The following is a 22,593-nucleotide window of genomic DNA, read 5'->3' on the forward strand; positions in this document are numbered from 1 at the left end:
TCAATTTTGCAATGTCTCATGGGAAATGTAGTTCCACAACTGCTAGAGAGCTGCAAGTTTCCTACCCCTGATCTATACCATAGTTTGTAGACGCTATAACTTTCACACAAAGCAATCAATATACACTTATTGGGATTTTTTAACCGAAAACATGTAGCAAAATACACTTTGGTCTAAAGTTATGATGAAATTTTAGTCTTTTTTGGGATATTGTTTATGACCGAAATGAGAAAATATAGTTTGGGGGGGGTAAATCCTCTGGAGGGCAAGTGGTTAATAAATATATATTTGTAAAAATATTTATCATATACTTTGTAATATATAAAAAATGCATTTCAAAATGCAGTATATATATATATATATATATATATAAAGACTATTCAGGGTAATTATCCCCAGAGCACAGTGAATGTAATGAAGTTTCCCTTTGTAAAGAGTATCCAATAAAATACAAGGAATTGGATAATGGAAGTCGGTGGAGCTTCACCTCATTCACTGAGTTCTGGGGCAAATTCCCTTTGCAAAGTGAGAAACCTATTTACCTTTAGTAAATTAACTCCATAGAGTCTATACAGCAAGTTGTAATTTTACATTGAATAAAATAAATGGGTTTGCTAATAAACAGCAAAAAAAAACATTCATCTCAATTCAATTGAATAATTCCTTTAAATAACGGTTAAAATAAAAGTACAAAAGTAAATAAATAATTGTATGCCCTTTGGTGTATTTGGTTGGTTTACAATTTGGCCTATCAAATGGTAGAATTTTTTCCACCTATTAAAGTTCTAGACAAATCAAGTATGCTTCTAAATCATGCTATACAAGTATCTTCACATATCTTCACTTATATAAATATTAAACCGGTATGCTATGATTTCACTTTGTTTAATATATGTTTTTTTGAATTTCTCTCAGGTTTAATTATAATTATGTAACATTTAGGAAAAAATATACATCCTAACAATCCAGCACAGGAGGCCAATATGGCGAAGACCTCAACAGCCACCATGTATTTCCCTCTGGTGCTCAGATAGGCCGGGATCATGGCAATCCAGACACTGCAGAACACCAGCATGCTGAAGGTGATGTATTTGGCCTCGTTAAAACTGTCCGGTAATGTCCTCACCATGAAAGCCAGAAGAAAACTCACAGCTGCCAGAAACCCCATATAACCCAACACAAAGTAGAACCCGATAACAGACCCTTCATTACACTGAATGATGATCTTCCCAGGATAGGAGTCCATGTCATACTCTTGGTAGGGAGGAGACACTGACAGCCAAATAACACAGATTAGAACTTGGACAGAGGAGCAGATTATAGCAAAAGAATTAGAAATTTTCTCTCCCACCCATTTCTTCCAGTAGCTGCCGGGTTTGGAGGCTTTGAAGGCAATGCAGACTGTGATAGTCTTGGCCAGAACACAAGAGACAGCAATGGTGAAGAAAATCCCAAATGATATTTGTCTCAGCATACAGGTTATATTCACAGGACGACCGAGGAACAAGAAGACACAGAGGAAGCTCAGCAAGATGGAGGTCAGGAGGATGAAGCTCACAGTTCGGTTATTGGCTTTTACAATTGGAGTGTCCCGAAATAAAATAAATAATGTCAATATATAGAGAGTTACAGCTGAAAATAATAGAGAGATAAAATAAAAAGCTTGAGAGATTATGTCCATCTCGTAGGAGAGATATTCGTAGGTTTTAGGAATACATTTCACTTTTCTCTCATCTGGCCACTGGTCTCTAGGACATTTGTGGCAAATTTCACTGTCTGTGGGAGACAAACTGGGTGTTAGAAACGTTCCCAATTATTAAAATGACTAAAAACATCAATGACATAACACATATCGTACATCACTCATAACCCCTTGGCGCCGGCGCCTCTCGGCCCTTTAAGGGTTTCAGAAGCCGGGAAGCGGGGCGGGGTTTTAAGGTCATGTGACCGCCGTGATTCACCGTCACAGCGGTCACATGATCTGGAAATGTCCTGATCGAAAGAGGAGATCGGGACCTTTCCGTGAGTACCAGACATGTGTGCTGGGAGCATGCAAGGCGCGTGCTCTCAGCACATATGTTTTTCTTAATTGCACGCAAATGTGCAGCCGATGGCATCAAGGCCCAGACGCCGGGAGGCTGCACATTTGTATGCGGACGGCGCAAGAGGTTAAACAATTATGCACTAGTATATACAGTATAGATAAATAGTTAATCTGGTAGAAAAAAAGACACAATTCCATCCAGTTCAACCAACAACCAGTCATATATTACCTATTACATTGGAGATTTCCACATCAGAACACGGCAGGCAGTCATAACAGCAGGCATGGATTCCTCCAGTTGGACCTTTTCTGAATCCTGGGGGACATGGGTCATTACAATGAGCATGGGGACTCTAAAAGAAAGTTATTTTTAGGCAATAGTTCGGTTTTTTGCTCATGTTAAGAAACAACTATGTAGCTCGATTTACACACAGCAAAAACATAGGTTTTGTATTTTGACAGCCAAAAATAATTTACCCAGCAAACATTTGGTTAACATAAAATAAATAATAATAACAACAAATAATTGCTATAATATAATTTGTATAACAATTTAATGAAAATAATAATATATTAATTACATAATTAAATAATATGGCCTATCACACGTCATATACACTATATTGCCGAAAGTATTGGGCCAGCCCTCCAACTCATTGGATTCAGGTGTTCCAATCCCCTTCATTGCCACAGGTGTATACAATCAAGTCCCTAGGCATGCAGACAGCTTCTACAAACATTGGTGAAAGAATGGGTCGCTCTCAGGAGCTCAGTGACTCCAAGCGTGGCCCCGTGATAGGTGGCCACCTGTGCAATAAGTCCATCCGTGACATTTCCTGGCTACTAAATATTCCACGCTCAACTGTTAGTGGGATTATAACAAAGTGGAAGCAACTGGGAACAACAGCAACTCAGCCACCAAGTGGTAGGCCACATAACATGACAGGGCGGGGTCAGCACATGCTGAAGCGCACAGTGCGCAGAAGTCACCAACTGTCTGCAGAGTCAATAGCTAAAGACCTCCAAACTTGGTGTGGCATTCAGATGAGCACAACAACAGTGCATAGAGAGCTTCATGGAATGGGTTTCCATGGCCGAGCAGCTGCATCCAAGCCTTACATCACCAAGTGCAATGCAAAGAGTCGGATGCCGTGGTGTAAAGCACGCCGCCACTGGACTCTAGAGCAGAGGAGACGTGTTCTCTGGAGTGACCAATCACGCTTCTCTGTCTGGAAATCCAATGGATGTGTCTGGGTTTGTTGGTTGCCAGGAGAATGGTACTTGCCTGACTGCATTGTGCCAAGTGTAAAGTTTTGGGGGGGTTATGGTGTGGGGTTGTTTTTCATGGGTTGGGCTTGGCCCCCTAGTTCCAGTGAGGGGAACTCTTAAGGAGTCAGCATACCAAGACATTTTGGACAAGTTCATTCTCCCAACTTTGTGGGAAAAGTTTGGGGATGGCCCCTTCCTGTTCCAACATGACTGAGCACCAGTGCACAACGCAAGGTCCATAAAGACATGGATGAGAGAGTCTGGGACGGAGGAATTTGATTGGCCTGCACAGAGTCTTGACCTCAACCCGATAGAACACCTTTGGGATGAACTAGAGAGGAGACTACAAGCCAGGCCAAGTCTGACAGTGCCTGACCTGGCAAATGTGCTTCTGGAAGAACGGTCAAACCTTCCCATAGACACCCTCCTAAACCTTGTGGACAGCCTTCCCAGAGAGGGTGGGCTGCAAAGGGCGGGGCCAACTCAATAATGAACCCTATGGACTAATACTAGGATGATATTAAAGTTCATTTGAGTGTAAAGGCATATGTCCCAATACTTTTGGCAATATAATGTACGTTCACCGACCACTTTATTAGGTACACCAGTTCAATGGCTTGGCAACACAAATTACTAATCAGCCTTTCACATGGTAGAAACGCAATGCATTTAGGCATATGGTGATTTAAGTGACTTTGAAGGTGGCATGGTTGTTGGTGCCAGACAGGCTGGTTTTAGTATTTCAAAAACTGCTGATCTACTGGGATTTTCACACACAACCATCTCTAGGATTTACAGAGAATGGTCTGAAAAAGAGAAAATATCCAATAAGCGGCAGTTATGTGACGAAAATGCCTTGTTGATGTCAGAGGTCAGAGGAGAATGGGCAGATAGAAAAGCAACAGTAACTCAAATAGCCACTCGTTACACCAAGGTATGCAGAATACCATCTCTTGTATCCACGGTTCAGGCTGGTGGTGGTGGTGTCATGGTGTGGGGAATATTTTCTTGGCACCAGCAAGGTGTACCTAATTCTCACAGTGGCCTGTGAGTGTATATGCCAACACTGCATTTTCATTGTTCTGTCTTAGTTAATCATCTGCTCTGTGTTTCGAGATCTGTAACTGTAATGGTCAAAAACTGTTTCACGTTTAAAACATTTGTTTGAAATTATTTCCTTTTGCTTCTGGATTCTATGTTAAGTACAGTCTAATTTTTTTTTCTGTCTTTAGTCATTTATTTATATCTGGGTCGGGGATCCAAAATACATCAAAGAAAAAGAAATAAAAGAAAGTTCTTACTTTTCCATGTTTCCAATGGATATTTACTTTAATATCTTCTGGCTTGCTGACTCTTACTAGAAGTTTACTGGTTGTGAAGGAGTGTGCCTGGACATTAAACTCTCCTGGTGTAGTATCATCACAAATCATGTTTGCCAAAATCATCTCAGAGGGTAATTCTCTTCTGTCATCAAAGAAGATCTCCTCACCGGTGGGGCTGATGTAATGAACTGTCTGGATGTATCTGTGAAGCTTTCAAAAGTCAAAAAATGTTACAATTATTATTATTATACAGTATTTATATAGCGCCAAAGGGTATGGTCAGCGCTGTACAGTAGCAAGGGGGACAGAACATGAGACAAGACAGTAACAATACAATACACGAGGGGTTCGAGGGCCCTGCTCTTTCAAGCTTACAATCTAGGAGGGAGGGGAAGGTGGTACAGGAGGAGATGGCTGTGGGGGATGCAGTGGTGGGAGGAGTGGAGGAGGTTAGTTGTTAGGTGAGGTCGGGTGTTAGGTGAGGTTGGGGTAGGCTTCCCTGAAGAGGAGGGTTTTCAGGGTGCGCCTGAAGGTGAGGAGGGTAGGTGACAGTCTAATGGATTGGGGTAGGGAGTTCCAGAGGATGGGGGAAGTCCTGGAGAAGACCTGCAATCGGGCGTGGGAGGAGGAGACCAGGGAGCTAGAGAGTAGGAGGTCCTGTGAGGAGCGGAGGGCATGGGTAGGGTAGTATCTGGGTATCAGGTCAGTTATGTAGTTCGGGGCAGCATTGTGAGTGGCCTTGTAGGTCAGAGTTAGCAGCTTGAACTTGATGTGTTGGGCAATCGGGAGCCAATGAAGGGATTGGCAGAGGGGAGAGGCGGATGTGGAGCGGTTGGTGAGGTGGATGAATCTAGCTGCTGAGTTCAGGATAGACTGGAGTGGGGATAGCGTTCGTTTGGGTAGGCCGGTGAGAAGGGAATTGCAATAGTCCAGGCGTGAGATGATGAGGGAGTGTATGTGTTGTTTGGTGGTGTCTGGGGTGAGGAATGTACGTATCTTGGAGATGTTGCGGAGGTGGAGCCTGCAAGATCTAGATAGCAGTTGGATGTGAGGTAGGAAGGAGAGGTGGGAGTCCAGGGTGACACCCAGGACTTTGGCGTGTGGGGTGGGAGAAATGGTGGCGTTGTTAGTAGTGATGGAGAGGATGGGAGGGGGGGCACGGGGTGGGGGGAAGACCAGGAGCTCGGTTTTGGATAGGTTAAGTTTGAGGAAATGTAATTCTTCCCAATTCATCAGCTCACAGTTAGCATATAGTTATAGGTGGACAGTTTATAAACTGGTAAATAATTGATTTACTGTTCATTTAGAGTTATTTGCCATTGAAACACCAACTGGAAGGTTCTGCACATTTAAAAAACACATTTCCACCCTTTTTTACAATTAGGTTACTGCTGGGGAGCCTTCCAGATTCTTCTATTAGCTGCTGGTTAAGTAGTCTTCTCGCCCTCCTAGCAGCTCCAATCAGCTGGGGGGTAAAAAGTCTAGTCAATCTACTAGCTCCTCCCAGCATTTACTTCTACTTTCCCAGTTTTCCTTGTCAACTGTGGGTTCGAGCAGGGGTGAACTTCAAAGGAGTTTGGATGCTGGGAGCCATGTCTGCCATACAACAATGTCCATATCCGAGATAATAAGCAAAGGTTTGTAAAAAAAATAAAGTAGAGGGTGATGTGGCCGGCACAAGAGGAAGATGGCCACATAGAGCTGAGGTCCCGCACTGACAAAGCACACCAAAGCCCAGACAAGCACTGCAAAGCCTGCAAAACCAGCAGTTTTAGTAGGACACAGGTCACTAATCCATGGTGAGCGTGTCCCACCAAAGGACCGAGGGAGATTGAAGAAGCTGACAGAGTTCTTCTCCCCTCCACTCCAGCTCAGAAGGCAAGATGGCAGTGACAGCGGTTCTCCAAAATCACCTCATATGATGAAGGGGAACCCAAGCAAATGAGGCAGGATAGGGGAAGCTGCCACCCCCACACTATAGCATTGGCATCCAAATCTTCTCAACAGCATTCAACCTCAGCCAAGTCCAGACAGAAGCTGCAACACACAATGGCAGCAACTTCTGAGGCAAGTGAGATGGATAGCTCTCTGGAGGACACTCATGAGTTGCAGGACTCCATACTTGCCTTCCCCACAGCTAACCAGCCAGTGCTGAACACAACCTTAAAGGACATGTTAGTGTCATTCAGAAGTTCAATTCATGCAGACAATATGTCTTTAACCTAGCCATTTAAACAGAGATAAATGAAGTAATAGACAGAGTGTCCCACATTGAAGATAAAATGAGAGAATGTGCAAATACTTTCAATGAGATGGTAGAGGCGCACATTGAACATGATGAAGATATAACTTGGATCAAGGATAAAATAGCAGACCTGGAGGATTGCTCCAGGCCTAACAATGTGAAAATAAGGGGCATCCCAGAAACAGTGAAACCTCCTGAATTAAAAGCCTTTTTCACTACAATCATTAACCACTTCCCTACTGGGCACTTTTACCCCCTTCCTGCCCAGGACAATTTTCAACTGAATGAAAATTGTGTAGTCATGCAACACTGAACCCACAATAAATTTTTATCATTTATTTGAGACAAACAGAGCTATCTTTTAGCAGTATTTAATCACAACTGGGGTTTGTATTTTTTTGGTAAACAAACAAAAAAAGACTAACAATTTTGAAAAAAACGTTTTTCTTAGTTTCTGTTTAAGTTTTGTAAATAAGTGATTTTACTCCTTCACTGATGTGCATTGATGAGGCTGCACTGGTGGGCACTGATGAGGAGGAACTGATGAGGCAGAACTAATATGCGGCAGTGATGGGCACTGATAGGCGGCAGTGATGGGCACTGATAAGATGCACTGATAGGCACTAACAGCCAGAACTGAGGAGGCACTGATAGCAAGCACTAATGGGCACTTAAAGCCAGAAAATATAGGCACTGAAAGCTAGCACAGATGGACACTGACAGCCAGCACAGATGAGCATTGAAAGCCAGCACATATGGACTCTGATAGCAAGCACAGATGGACTCTGATAGCAAGCACAGATGGGCACTATTGGGTGCATGGACACTGGTGGGTCTACACTGATGATCAGGGCACTGATGATCAGTGCCCTGATCATCAGTGTAGATGTCCCCCTGAGAAATGCCGCTTACCTGCTCTGCTGTGCTCATTTTCAGTGAATACAGTCTCCACAGGCCTGCGGTTGCTACAGGAGTGGAAAATTTTGAGTAATCCACCTGACGAGCGACATGGCACTCCATTTCTTTTAAAGGGCACCACTGTCGAGAATACTGTTGTGTCTGAGTGAGCTATGCAGCAAGTATATTATACAACCATGATTACCTCCGGTGTGCTTCCAAAGTGCATACTGAAATTTTTTCTCTCTCTTACCCCGATCTAAAGTGGTGTTAAAACCACACAGATTCTTGGAAAATAATCATCTGGGGGTTTTTTTGTCAGTTGTTCTTTTTCTTTCTTTTTATGTTGATAAAAGTCTCTGTTCTAACCCAACATTACCTACATTAAGCTTCATACATTTCCTGAAGAATTATATTCTGTGGTGACTGCAGAAAGTCATGCACGAACAGACGTTTGTCCGTGATTCAACAACTAGAACCCACCTTTAAGATTGGGATCATCCACCCCATGCAAATACTGTGACATGGCATCAGGTACTCAGAACTAACCAGTTTACAATATGGCATTTACAATCTCATCCTTTTTTGTTAAAGGACTCAATAACCCAGCAAAGAGACATACGATATGGAAAGAAACAAGAAACCTCAAATGTGATATCTTGTGCCTTCAAGAGACCCATTTTAGTACCAAAATCCCACCAAAATACTCACATCCACAGTTTCCAAAAATTTACTTTGCAAATGCAGCAACCAAAAAAAGAGGTGTTGTAACCGCAGTAAAGGACTCAGTCATTCCAACGTATTTCTACTATTGTAGATGATATGGGAAGGTTTTCGTTGTGCAAAATTAACAACTCAACCTATACTATAGTGAATGTATAATTCCCCATGTCAAACCTATCTCTCTCCTGAATAAGGCTTGGAAAAAGGTACAATCTAATCAACAAGGGCCTGGCATAATGTGTGGAGACTTTGAAGTGATAGTGCAATAGATATGTCAGATCCTTTCCGGAATCTTTTTTGCGGAGCTACCTTGGCCTCTTATTTGTTCATCAAGACTCTTTGATGTTTGGAGGTATCAGCACTCCATGGAGTGGTATTCAACGTTTTTATTTCCATGTGCACAGAACGTATTCCAGGATTGATTTCTTTCTAGTGGACACATTTCTCTTACAAAGGTGTGCAATTCTGTAATACACAATATGACATGGTCAGATCATGCGTCAGTGTCAATCTCAGTGGGTATGGGCCACACAGAACCTAGAGCGAATAGATGGTGTATTGATGTATTTCTAATGTCATCCAGAAAACAATTCTTTACCGTTTAAGTCAATTCAAGAACTGCTTGATCTAAATGAAGCTTCTGTAGAGGACCCAGCTAAATGATTTGCTCGGTTCTATCCAAACATTAGAGCAAACCAACAAAAAATGTCCCACGCATTGCACCAGCTCCCAACTGAAGAAGGCTAGATATGAACTTAGACCCATATATATATCACAACATGACAGATCATTGCAAAACTTAAAAGCTAACTGATACTATAAAGCTACATTCACACTAGTTTTGTCAGCAGGCGTCAGACAGGCGTTTGGGAAGCGTTTTTAACGCTTCTCAAACTCTTATGAAAATTCTGCACATGGCGTGCTGTTCACACGAAAGCGTTAGCGCCACGTAGTATTGTGTCGTGGCAAAACAGATGCCTCGTGTCAAGTCTGGAGGAGTTGAAGCCTCCCATTCGAGTCTATGGTGCTCCTCCATGCGGTTGTGACGCGGTTGTGGAGCGTTAATACCATTTAACTTCATTATAGGAATTTGTGGTGCGGTTTTAATGCTTGGCAAACACCTATCAACCACCTCAAAACTGCACAGGGCATTTTGGGAGCATTTTGGGAACATTTGTAGAGCGCAGGGGTGGACTCACCATGTGGAAACTCGGGCACCGCCCGAGGGCCCGGTGTCAGTAGAGGGCCCCATGAGATGCCCTTGGTACCTTTTTTATAGGCTTTTTTGAGTTTAGGCAAGGACACAGGGGCCCCATGATCCCCTATTGCCTGGGGGTCAGTAGGGAGCCCCATGAGATGCCCCTGGTACCTTTTTCATAGGCTTTTTTGAGTTTGGGCAAGGACACAGGGGCCCCATGATCCCCTATTGCCCGGGGGCCCCACGAGTTGTCAGTCCGCCCCTGGTAGAGCGTTTGGGGAGCATTTGAGTAGCGTTAAAACCACTTCTCAAACGCCTGTCTAATGCCCGTCAAACGCTATAGGGGCATTTGGCAAGAGTTAGAAATAAAGTCAAGTGTGAACGAGCTCAAACAGTACCAAAGCTGGTTAACTATTAGCAAACCAGGTGAAATATAAAATATCTAAACAAACAATATCCTACTTATTGCATTCTAAAACAGCTTGTGAGCTTTACAATCCCCAAGAAATCGCTGATCTACTCCGCACCTATTACAGTTCCTTTTATAATCTTAGAGAAGAAGTGAACACTCCCCAGCCAACTACAGAAATTATTTCAGATTTCCTAGATTCAATTCAGTTCTAATTTCACTACCCAAAGTTCAAAATGAGAAGTTACACTTTTTTAATTCTTCATTTTCCATTAAGGAAATTACAAATGTAATACATACACTCCCCCAAAACAAATCTCCAGGCCCAGACATGAACTCATCAGAATATTAGAAGCTTTTTTCTTCCTTGATATTACCCTGTCAGGGAAATCAGAGAATGCCGAGATACACATTTATGCAACAATGCCAATTACCTATCAGCCATGCCCGTGTGCATGCGCACATGCTTGCGTGTGTGCACGCCGGCGTGCACACCTGCCACCAGACTGGCGCCAGGGAAGCTATTTAAACTGCTACCGCACTAGGAGTCCTTGCCTTCTGGTCTACCATGTACCGTCAGGGGCCGACTGAAAACGCATGGGGCCCCCAGGCAATAAGGGATCATGGGGCTCCTGTTTTCTTGCCCAAACTCAAAAAAGCCTATGAAAAAGGTACCAGGGGCATCTCATGGGGCCCCCTACTGGCCCTCGGCAGTGCCCGAGTTTCCAAATGTTCTGTCCACCCCTGTGTTCAGTATCTGCTGTCTGTTGTATCCTGATCCTGTTGATGACCTGGCCTGCCTTGACTTCGCTTGAACTCTGCCTGCACTGACCTAGCTTACCCTTGGACTACGCCTTTGCCTGTTCCCCTGCTATCTACCTATGGTTTCTGACTTCTGGCCTGAACTTCAACTATCTGCTTGCCAGCTCCCTGTACCTGATCCACCTGATAGATCCCGACCCGACTTGTCTGACACTGCTTTTTCTCCAGCCTGTGCCTTCCACTTGCTAGCTACTATCTGCAGTTACTGAGTTCCTGAAAAGACAAAAGTTCACAAAAGAAAAAAGACAAAAGTTCATCCAGTTCAGAATAAAAAGAGTTATAATCCTATATCCACAGTTGATCCAGAGGAAGGCAAAAAAGCCAGCAAAGCACGATCCAATTTGTTCCTGCAGGGATCCCCCGAGAGGCAATCAGATATTCCCTGAATCAACTTTCCCTATAAATGTTATATCCAATTATATTCTGTGTATCCAAGAAAGAATCCAGGACTTTCCTACAGCAAACCACTGAGTTGGCCACAACCAACTCTTGAGGGAGTCTATTCCACATTCTCACAGCTCTTACTGTGAAGAAACCTTTCCGTGTTTGGAGATTAAATCTCTTTTCCACCAGACATAAAAAGTGCCCCCTTGTCCTCTGTGATGACCTCAGTGTGAATAACTACATCGAGTTCACTATATGAACCACTGATGTATTTATACATGGAGATCATATCCCCCTTATGTATTATACATGGAGATCATATACCCCCTTATGTATTATACATGGAGATCATATCCCCCTTATGTATTATACATGGAGATCATATCCCCCCTTATGTATTATACATGGAGATCATATCCCCCCTTATGTATTATACATGGGGATCATATCCCCCCTTATGTATTATACATGGAGATCATATCCCCCCTTATGTATTATACATGGAGATCATATCCCCCCCCCCTTATGTATTATACATGGAGATCATATCCCCCTTATGTATTATACATGGAGATCATATCCCCCCTTATGTATTATACATGGAGATCATATCCCCCCTTATGTATTATACATGGGGATCATATCCCCCCTTATGTATTATATATGGTGATCATATCCCCCCTTATGTATTATACATGGAGATCATATCCCCCCTTATGTATTATACATGGAGATCATATCCCCCCCTATGTATTATATATGGTGATCATATCCCCCCCTTATGTATTATACATGGAGATCATATCCCCCCTTATGTATTATACATGGAGATCATATCCCCCCCTTATGTATTATATATGGTGATCATATCCCCCCTTATGTATTATACATGGAGATCATATCCCCCCTTATGTATTATACATGGAGATCATATCCCCCCCTATGTATTATACATGGTGATCATATCCCCCCCTTATGTATTATACATGGAGATCATATCCCCCTTATGTATTATACATGGAGATCATATCCCCCCTTATGTATTATACATGGAGATCATATCCCCCCTTATGTATTATACATGGAGATCATATCCCCCCCCCTTATGTATTATACATGGAGATCATATCCCCCTTATGTATTATACATGGAGATCATATCCCCCCTTATGTATTATACATGGAGATCATATCCCCCTTGTGTATTATACATGGAGATCATATCCCCCCTTATGTATTATACATGGAGATCATATCCCCCCTTATGTATTATACATGGAGATCATATCCCCCTTATGTATTATACATGGAGATCATATCCCCCCTTATGTATTATACATGGAGATCATACCCCCCCTTATGTATTATACATGGAGATCATATCCCCCCTTATGTATTATACGTGGAGATCATATGCCCCGTTATGTATTATACATGGAGATCATATCCCCCCTTATGTATTATACATGGAGATCATATCCCCCCCTTATGTATTATACATGGAGATCATATCCCCCCTTATGTATTATACATGGGGATCATATCCCCCCTTATGTATTATATATGGTGATCATATCCCCCCTTATGTATTATACATGGAGATCATATCCCCCTTATGTATTATACATGGAGGTCATATCCCCCTTATGTATTATACATGGAGATCATATCCCCCTTATGTATTATACATGGGGATCATATCCCCCCTTATGTATTATATATGGTGATCATATCCCCCCTTATGTATTATACATGGAGATCATATCCCCCCCTATGTATTATATATGGTGATCATATCCCCCCCTTATGTATTATACATGGAGATCATATCCCCCCTTATGTATTATACATGGAGATCATATCCCCCCCTTATGTATTATATATGGTGATCATATCCCCCCTTATGTATTATACATGGAGATCATATCCCCCCTTATGTATTATACATGGAGATCATATCCCCCCCTATGTATTATATATGGTGATCCTATCCCCCCCTTATGTATTATACATGGAGATCATATCCCCCCTTATGTATTATACATGGAGATCATATCCCCCCCTTATGTATTATATATGGTGATCATATCCCCCCTTATGTATTATACATGGAGATCATATCCCCCCTTATGTATTATACATGGAGATCATATCCCCCCCTATGTATTATACATGGTGATCATATCCCCCCTTATGTATTATACATGGAGATCATATCCCCCTTATGTATTATACATGGAGATCATATCCCCCCTTAATCTCCTCTTCTCAAGAGAGAATACATTCAGTTCTTCTAATCTTTCCTCACAGCTGATCTCCTCCATGCCTCGTATCAGTTTAGTTGCACTTCTCTTTACTTTCTCCAGTCCCCCAATGTTCTTTTTGTGAATTGGTGCCCAAAATTTAACTGCACATTCCAAATTAGGTATTACTTATGATTTGAACACTTTGAAAACACATCAGATATCAATGGGGAAAAATATAATGCTGGACTTACTGACATGGATGGGGTAATGTGTTAGGAATGTAAGAATGCCCCATTGTTTGATGGAAATTAAAATTATATGCCTATACAGGACTGAATTCAAAGACACCTCAAAAATCAAAGTGAAAAAATTATGCATCATGTTAGTCCATTTTGCTGAAATTTCATTGCAGCAACTCAAAATGGTCCTCAGTAGTTTGTATGGCCCGCACGTGCTTGTATGCATGCCTGACAATGTCGGGGAATGCTCCTAATGAGATGACGGATGGTGTCTTAGGGTATTTCCTCCCAGATTTGGACCAGGGCAATACTGAGCTTCTGGACAGTCTGAAGTACAACCTGGTGGCATCAGGTGGACTGAAACATGATATCCCAGAGGTACTCTATTGGATTTAGGTCAGGCGAGCATGGGGGCCATTCAATGGTATCAATTCATTCATCCTCCAGGAACCGCCTGCATACTCTTACCACACCAAGCCGGGCATTGACATGCACCAGGAGAAACCCAGGACCCACTGCACCAGCATGACAATGGGTCCAAGGATTTCATCCCAATACCTAATAGCAGTCAGGGTGCCATTGTCTAGCCTGTAGAGGTCTGTGCGTCCCTCCATGGATATGCCTCCCCAGACCATCACTGACCCACCACCAAAACGGTCATGCTGAGCGATATTACAGGCAGTATAACATTCTCCATGGCTTCTCCAGACCCTTTCATGTCTGTCACATGTCCTCAGGGTGAACCTGCTCTCATCTGTGAAAAGCACAGGGCGCCAGTGGTGGACCTGCCAATTCTGGTGTTCAATGGCAAATGCCAATCAAGTTCTATGGTGTCGGGCAGTGAGCACAGGGCTCAGTAGAGGATGTCGGGCCTTCAGGCCACCTTCATGAAGTCTGTTCTCATTGTTTGGTCAGAGACATTCACACCAGTGGCCTGCTGGAGGTCATTTTGTAGGGCTCTGGCAGTGCTCATCCTGTTCCTCCTTGCACAAAGGAGCAGATACTCCATGCTCTTGAGACTGTGCTGGGAGACACAGCAAACCTTCTGGCAATGGCACGTATTGATGTGCCATCCTGGAGGAGTTGGTCTGCCTGAGCAACCTCTGTAGGGTCCAGTTATGGCCTCATGCTACCAGTAATGACGCTGACCATAGCCAAATGCAAAACTAGTGAAAAACAGTCAGAAAAGATGAGTAGGGAAAAAATGTCAGTGACCTCCACCTGTAAAACCATTCCTGGTTTGGGGATCATCTCATTGTTGCCCATCTAGTGTACCTGTTGTTAATTTCATTAACACCAAAGCAGCTGAAACTGATTAGCAACCCCCTCTGCTACTTAAGTGACCAGATCAATATCCCAGGAGTTTAGTTTGACTTGCTGCTATACTCTGATTAAAAAGTGTTCCTGTAATTTTTTTGAGCAGCGTACATAGATATACTGTCAAATGACATTTCAAAGAATGTGGATTCCATGTAATCACCATAAACAATATAATTCTACTCCAGACTTTACCTATTTTTATACATTAATGCGAAGTCTTACTTTTTTTCTTAATCCATGTTTAAAATTTCCACTTAGTATCATATTGTTCAAAGCTTTAGCCAGCACATATACTGCAGTGTAGGTGAAAAAAAATTTGGGGTTATGATTGTTACTAAAGTGGTTATGCATCATTTCTGTCCCGGTACAGGTGATGTTAGGGACAAGGCCTAATAACCGGAACATCTTATTTTTTGTTGGGTTAGAAGAAAGACAATTAAACTTCCTGAGCCAAATATCCTCCAGCAATGGATCATCTGGTCTTTTCGATGGATGTACATTATCCAAATAAACGCTTAATCCAGGAATGTAGCGAAGAAGGTGGAGAGGTATTATGCTGCAGTTAAATGTTTCCCTCAGACTGATCTCTGGATATGAAATAACCTTCCATGACTCATTGAGGATGAATGTGATATTTTGTCTGAGATCATTTAATTCCTTAAAAAAGATGATATATTTGAAAATAAAATGGCCACATACTACAATGACATCAGTAGTTGACATCTTAATGACCATCATTCTCTGTCTGTTAATGTCCTCATTGTTGGTCAGGTAAATAACAAATTCTGTACAGATCCCGTGTCTGGTCATCTCTTTTCTCAGCTCTCGCAGTTCTGTTTCTCCAGTGCCATCACTTGATGTGATAATTCCAATCCAATTCCACCTAAAAATGTTCAGGATCTTTATAACCATCTCATACCAAGCCCAACTACTCCGAACAGTGCGGTAAAAGTTTGGAAACTTCTCTTTGTCACTCAAGAGAGGATCAGTAACTCTATGGTTGATCTAAGAAACACAAGATTAAGGAACTATAAGTGGTTCAATGGTTAGCAATGCTGCCTTGCTGCATTGGAGTCTTAGATTTACATCCCAACCAGGGCACGAGTCTGCATGGAGTTTTCATGTATTTCCAGTGCAGGAGAGGGTTTCCTCCCACAATTAAAAACATTCTAGTAGGTCTTGTATAAACTGAACCTACACTAGAATGTATGTGAATGTATATGTGGCCCTCAAATTGTAAGCACCTTCATGGCTCTGAATGGTGTGATTGAATAATATGTAGGCACAGGGATTTTAGGTGTGGAAGGCCCAATATTTATTGACCACTAAATTCCACCTTTCCTTTATTCAAACCACCAATATTTTGTATTTCACATTAACTCTAGTTTAGGAGGGGTCTTCAAAACGTTTATGCCCTTTCTATCATGTACATAAAGTTTTAAAAAGTGCGTAAACGTTTTGAAGAACCCTTGTAATTCTCCCAGAAAGTTCAAGTACAAATATGGACAATGACATGACAAGCAACTCCATCCCAGATTTCTTTGTGCTCAAAAAACAGTGCGTAGTGTGTGCAATCTAGCGGTGCTGAAACAAACATTAGAGCAGTGAGGATGAAGGACTATGCTCTGTGATCTGCCAATGCCGGATTGGACCCAGGGGACATCCATGCACATGACTGGAACCTAGAATTAGTTACAATTGAATAAATAAAGGTTTTCTAACAGTGTGGTTTTAATGACATTTCTAACTGCATGCACAGTGTACTAGTTAGGGGTGGAGAAACTAAAACCAGTTCACCAGGGAACAGGTGACCACTTACTTGCCTTCATATGATTTCAGGCCCCCTTGCTTGCACTCTCTCCTGGGATTCAGTGGCACCAAAAATCCCATTTCACAGCCCAGTGCTCCCTAATGATGAAGTGTATGAGTGCTGGCATCAACATAGCAGAGGGGCCGTGCAGCATTTTCAGGCTTACTGCTCTCTTGCTATGGGGTTACCAATCCACTCCAATGGTTTAAAATTTATGCAAATGCGGGGAAAATGGGAAAATGTTGCGTAAATTTCAGAAAAAAAAAACCCTCTACATTAGTGATTCATTGGATAAATAGTACAGCAGATTACTTTCCTATTGAAGAATATATTTTGGCTGAATCTTATTTGAAGAAAGGTTCATGCTAATAAATATTGTTTGATGGAAATTTCAAATCGTGAATGTTTGAAAATGGGAAAATCTCATTTAAAATGGGCAAAACCTTCCCAAGCCCCCTCCTGCTTGGATACATCCTACATGGCCAGCACTGTTCTAGATAAATCATGTTCAAGACATTTTCAGAAGAGACAATCTACCTGTGGGTATTGGTAAACATTCAAGAGTTCAGCCACAGCAAGTGTTGGTGGGAAAGTGGAATCACCTATAAAACCAGCAACTTTAGGGATTTCCATATATGAGTAGTTTGGAGTTCTTCCCCGATAACCAGCAAGTATCTTCAGAATGGAATCTATTGCTTTCATATCAAACCCACACGTGTCAAACAAGTGATAGCCCAGAGTAATGTTGGGAAGGAGATGGGGATCCTTGTTAATTTCATCAATTGCAAAGAAAAATGCCATCAAGACTTGATATTCTAGTATATCCAAACTGTGAAGGATTATGAAGGTATACCAATAAATCTCACATATGACTGACTGCACACATTTAAAAATATTGCTGTAAAATTTGTAAAATGCTTAGAAAAAGTTTAAAAAAATAACAAAAAAAGATAAAACAGCATTGACTAAATACTTTCCAGTGTAGCTAAATGTCTATTTTTTGCAAAGTAATTTTACATAAAATTACCTGAATTACCTGAGAAAACAGAAAAACCTATCACTAGGACAAAAGTTTGAAGGACCTCATACCTTTTTTATGTGGCTTCCTCTTTAACAGCCATATCGGGGAAAGGATAAGTTGCTGATACTCTATGTATTTTTAGAGGGAACCCTACCCATTCTATATTATGGGAGCCCCTATTAATATCAATACAAGACCTTCATCTAGAATAAGGGTCTGATATAGATGAAGGGAATCCCTTTCCACAGAAGGAAATGGTCTTGCTGTAGTAGGTTTTGTACATTATGTCATTTCTCAGGTAGGTTAAGGGTATCCCCAAGAATGTTATTTAGAGGCATTTAGCATTTTTATTGGTGCCCTTTAGGCATTATTAAACTAGCTGCCCTCGGATAAACAGAATTTTTTTTTTATATGCTTTGGTACATGTTCTCCAGGCCAGTGCCCAGGCTTCCATGCCATATGTTTGACAATCCCTTATCTATCAGCCTAAACAATAATATTGTTTTTTAACATGGGGCTCCCATTTTCTTCAATAAGGTTTGTATTGGGCACCAAAACCTCAGTAACGTTGGGTGAACTAAGGCCAGATATGTTCTCCTCATGTCTACACCTAACATATGATGCGGAATTGGATCCTCAAAATCTTAAGCCTTTCATTAGGACTGACAGTGTTGAAATCTAGCTTATAATGCAGAGGATACAATTGACCAACAGAAGGACAGTTTTAACTGGGCATAGTGGAACTAACTGATGTATGCCTAACTTTTGTTTTATGTATAGGGATGGGGGTATTGTGGAGAATATGAGTGATATAATGTGATTTATTCGAGGTGCACACTGTTTTGGCAGTTTCTTCAAATGATGCAAACAAAAGGCTACTCTGAGAACAAGTGGTCAGTAAGATTGCTCTGCTTTGATCACCCCAAAGGTCCTATAAAGCCCAGAGAAGACATGAAAAGCTCAAAATACAACCCCTGAAACATAAATAATTAAAAAAAAACAATTATTATGGGAGGATACTATAGTTTTATTATAGGGTGATGGGGAATAATATCATGTTATTGTAGGTGGGATACTAGTATTACTGAGGAGAAAATGGAGAATTTTGTTATAAGGGGAATACAATTGTTACCGGGAATAATATAGTTTTATTATGGGGGGGCATAAATATTACTGGAGGATAATGGGATTTTATTATAGGGGGATGCAATTATTACTGGGGAAGGATATAGGGTTTTATTATAGGGGAAAACAATTATCACTGGTGGGATAATAGGATTATATGATGGGAGGAAACAAGTATTACTTGGGGGATAATAGGATTTTATTTCAGAGGGAATACAGTTATTACTGGGTGGATAATAGAGTTTTATTATAGGGGTGATACAATTATTATTGGGGGATTTATTGTGTTATATTATAGAGGGCATACAATTATTACTTGACCTCTTTGTGACTGGGATAGTCATCATCTACATCACACACCTGAATGAAGTCTGCAAAAAAGATCTGACGTCTGGAGACTGACGCAACTGTGTTCATGCTGTCAGCTGAGCCCAGCCCCTACCAATCCCTACCTTATACTACATACATTGATGAAGCGCAAGAGAGAGAAAGATAGAGAGAGATACAATCAGGGGCGGACTGACCATTTGGAAACTCGGGCACTGCCCGAGGGCTTGTAGTCAGTAGGGGGCCCCATGAGATGCCCCTGAGACCTTTTTCATGGGATTTTTTGAGTTTGGATAAGGACACAGGGGCCCCATGTTCCCCTATTGCCCGAGGGCCCCATGAGTTGTCAGTCCACCCCTGGATACAATGCATTTATTAAGATTATCTCTTTATGACAACAAAAATGCGATGACAATACACTTACCTTTCGCAGTAATACATTAAAAAAAATCTACCATTTCTTCCTTGTATCCTCTCTATGGAGTTGTGTACAGAGAAGAGCCCCCCAATGATCACATCTCCTGGCCGGTAATACTCGTATTCAAACAAAGGCTGTAGAGAGGAGAGGTGACACACAGGTTTATGGAGATCAATTGTAGAGGCAATTAAATGATCTCCTTTTAGGATGGAAACAAACCCGGAGAGGACAATGAGGATCAGAAATCCGGCCATGACAGAGATCAATCACCGATAGCTGTGTGTTTCCTCCTAACTGATAAGTGATCATCTCCAGCACATTATATACAATATGGGAGATTTATTTAGACTGAAAGAGAAATGTCTGAGGACAACTATTTCAGTAGCAGCAACCAATATAACTTCTCTATTTAACTGAGTAATATTATCAATCCTCTATATGCTGTAAGATGAGGGTTTAACAAGCTATTGTCCAGGGGCGGACTGATAACTCATGGGGCCCCCGGGCAATAGGGGATCATGGGGCCCCTGTGCCCTTGCCCAAACTCAAAAAAGCCTATGAAAAAGGTACCAGGGTCATCTCATGGGGCCCCCTGCTGACCCCGAGCCCTCGGGCAGTGCCCGTGTTTCCAAATGGTCAGTCCGCCCCTGCTATTGTCATACAATATTGCCACATATCTCTGTGATTGGTATTAGGGTCAGCTTAGAGCAACTCTGTCTGGGGCGGGGGGGAGATATTGGTGTCAGGTAAGAGTAATTTTGACTTACCTGTAAATTCCATATCTTGGAGTAAAGCACAAGACACAGGCAACTTATTCCTACCTAAATAGATAGAAGGTGCAGAGCTAAAACACATTTTTAAAGATGTTTTTCCATATATCAGAAAGTCCAATCTAAAGATTTTATACAGTGAAGGAAATACGTATTTGATCCCCTGCTGATTTTGAATTATTGCTCACTCACAAAGAAATGATCGGTCTAAAATTCAAATGTTCGGTGTATTGTAACACTGAGAGACAGAATAGCAACAAAAAAATTCAAAAGAAATGCGTCTAACAAATGATGACTGATCTGCATGTTCATGAGGGAAATAAGGATTTGATCCCCTATCATTCAGCAGGATTTCTGGCTCTCAGGTGTCTTTCATACAGGTAACAAGCTGAGATTAGAAGCAGTCTCTTAAAGGGAGTGCTGCTAATCTCATTGTGTTACCTGTATAAAAGACACCTGTCCACAGGAGCAATCAAACCATCAGATTCCAAACTCTCCACCATGGTAAAGACCAAAGAGCTGTCCAAGGATGTCAGCACCACCTGTTGTCACCTTCTCACTAAGCAGCTTGGCGATAGTTTGGTAGCCCAGTCCAGCCTTGTGTAGGTCTACAATCTTGTCCCTGACATCCGTGGACAACCTAACACAAGAAACACATTGAATTTACACTTGTTCTTGTGTTTCTTTTTTGGCTAAAGGAAGCGTAACTTTTTTAAATTGTACATATTCTGTTTTTTTTTTTATTGAATTCTGCATTCAATTGTCTTTAAATTGGCATATAAACATTTGAATTTGGTGCAAAATAACATCTCTTAAAAGCCTGCAAAGTTGCAAAACATTAAAATTATCAAAAGTGTCCACAAATTTTGCTACCACTGTAGGAGGTTGATCTTACATGGATAAAAATAGACCCAAGAGGTCAGCAGCATCAGCCTGGGTTGTGTCATCAGCAACCATTTCAGAGCACATCTTCAAGGGACCACAGCCATGGATGAATTGTTTAGAGATGCGTGTAGCGAAAAGGAAGAAAAAGAAAAATAGCACAGAGCAGGCATGACTAGGTTAAGAGGGGGGTAGGAAAGACTGGAAAGGGTTAAAGAAAAAAAGGTGGGAGTTTGAATATGGGCAAGTTACCTGATTGGTGAGGGGTGTGCAGGGTGGGGTCTTTGACACCTTTGGATGTGGATGGAAGGATTATGTGGATGGATTATTCTTTATCAGTAGCGGTTTGGTCTACGGCAAGATGGCCGCTGTGCTTATGTGCATGCGGCCTTTGGCAAAATGGCCACCATCTTTTCGAGTTTTTTTATTGATTTATTGGCTATGCATACAATATATAAGGTCACAGCTGATCACCGGTGGGTGTATACCCCGAGGAAGTCACGTGGTCGTGACGCAACGCGACGGTACATCATTTCCGGTGACCCACTTCCGGTTGGACGCCTTTATGATCTGATCCATGTAGTACACCCATAACAAGTGGTGGCAATGTGATTTTACCATTTTCTACATGTGAGAGGGCATTTTGTTATTCATTTATTGATGCAAATAAAGGTTTTACACTATGAAGCATGTTCTGTTTTTATATGTTTGACGCCATGTGGGGAGTGTGACCTGAGATTGCTAGTGGCAGTGGATTCCGTGCAACTTCCTGGTCTGGACGTGGCTTCGTGGTGATATCCATAAGGCGAGTTGGCCCCTGTGGTCACCGCTTTGAGGTGAGGGGCCATTTCTGCCATTTAGGATTTTTTCATCTCGTTTGAAGATCACCTACCACGAGCACACAGCTGTTGATCCACAGCTACTCTGCTTGTTGGATACTCACACTGATTTCCAGCACTAGTTTGATTAATATACATTTTGTTCTGGACTTTCATTCATGGTTACATGTGCATATTTATAGGAGTTGTCACGATCGCACGATCGCCGCCACCAACATGCGACAATCGCACGACCGCGACCAACAATAATATGTCACGCCCGCAGACCTCAGACTCCGGACCTT

General features: G+C 41.9%; 1 protein-coding gene across 1 annotated transcript; it reads right to left on the minus strand.

The window, feature by feature from the left end:
• Positions 1 to 868: 868 nt before the first annotated feature.
• LOC149457674 (vomeronasal type-2 receptor 26-like) lies at positions 869 to 19,490 on the minus strand. Its single transcript, XM_089683402.1, has 4 exons — positions 19,390 to 19,490; positions 17,465 to 17,756; positions 2,274 to 2,397; positions 869 to 1,776 (listed from the first exon to the last, which is right to left on the minus strand). Exons 1-4 carry the CDS (start codon positions 19,488 to 19,490, stop codon positions 869 to 871), a joined length of 1,425 nt encoding a protein of 474 aa, XP_089539528.1.
• Positions 19,491 to 22,593: the final 3,103 nt, after the last annotated feature.

This window comes from Staurois parvus, unplaced genomic scaffold (genome assembly GCF_062004578.1).
Source record: "Staurois parvus isolate SC_StPar_1 unplaced genomic scaffold, SC_StPar_1.0 ptg000308l, whole genome shotgun sequence".
Classification (NCBI taxonomy): Eukaryota; Metazoa; Chordata; class Amphibia; order Anura; family Ranidae; genus Staurois; species Staurois parvus.

Bases quoted from the DNA above. Each gene is read 5' to 3' on its own strand.
- LOC149457674 (XM_089683402.1), bottom strand. From the start codon at position 19,490: ATGAACACAGTTGCGTCAGTCTCCAGACGTCAGATCTTTTTTGCAGAC. The intron at 17,757-19,389 runs GTAATAATTGTA...AATCCTTCACAG, and splicing joins CCCAGTCACAAAGAGGTCAA to TTTGGATATACTAGAATATC. The intron at 1,777-2,273 runs GTAATATATGAC...TGTCTCCCACAG, and splicing joins GGAAATCTCCAATGTAATAG to ACAGTGAAATTTGCCACAAA.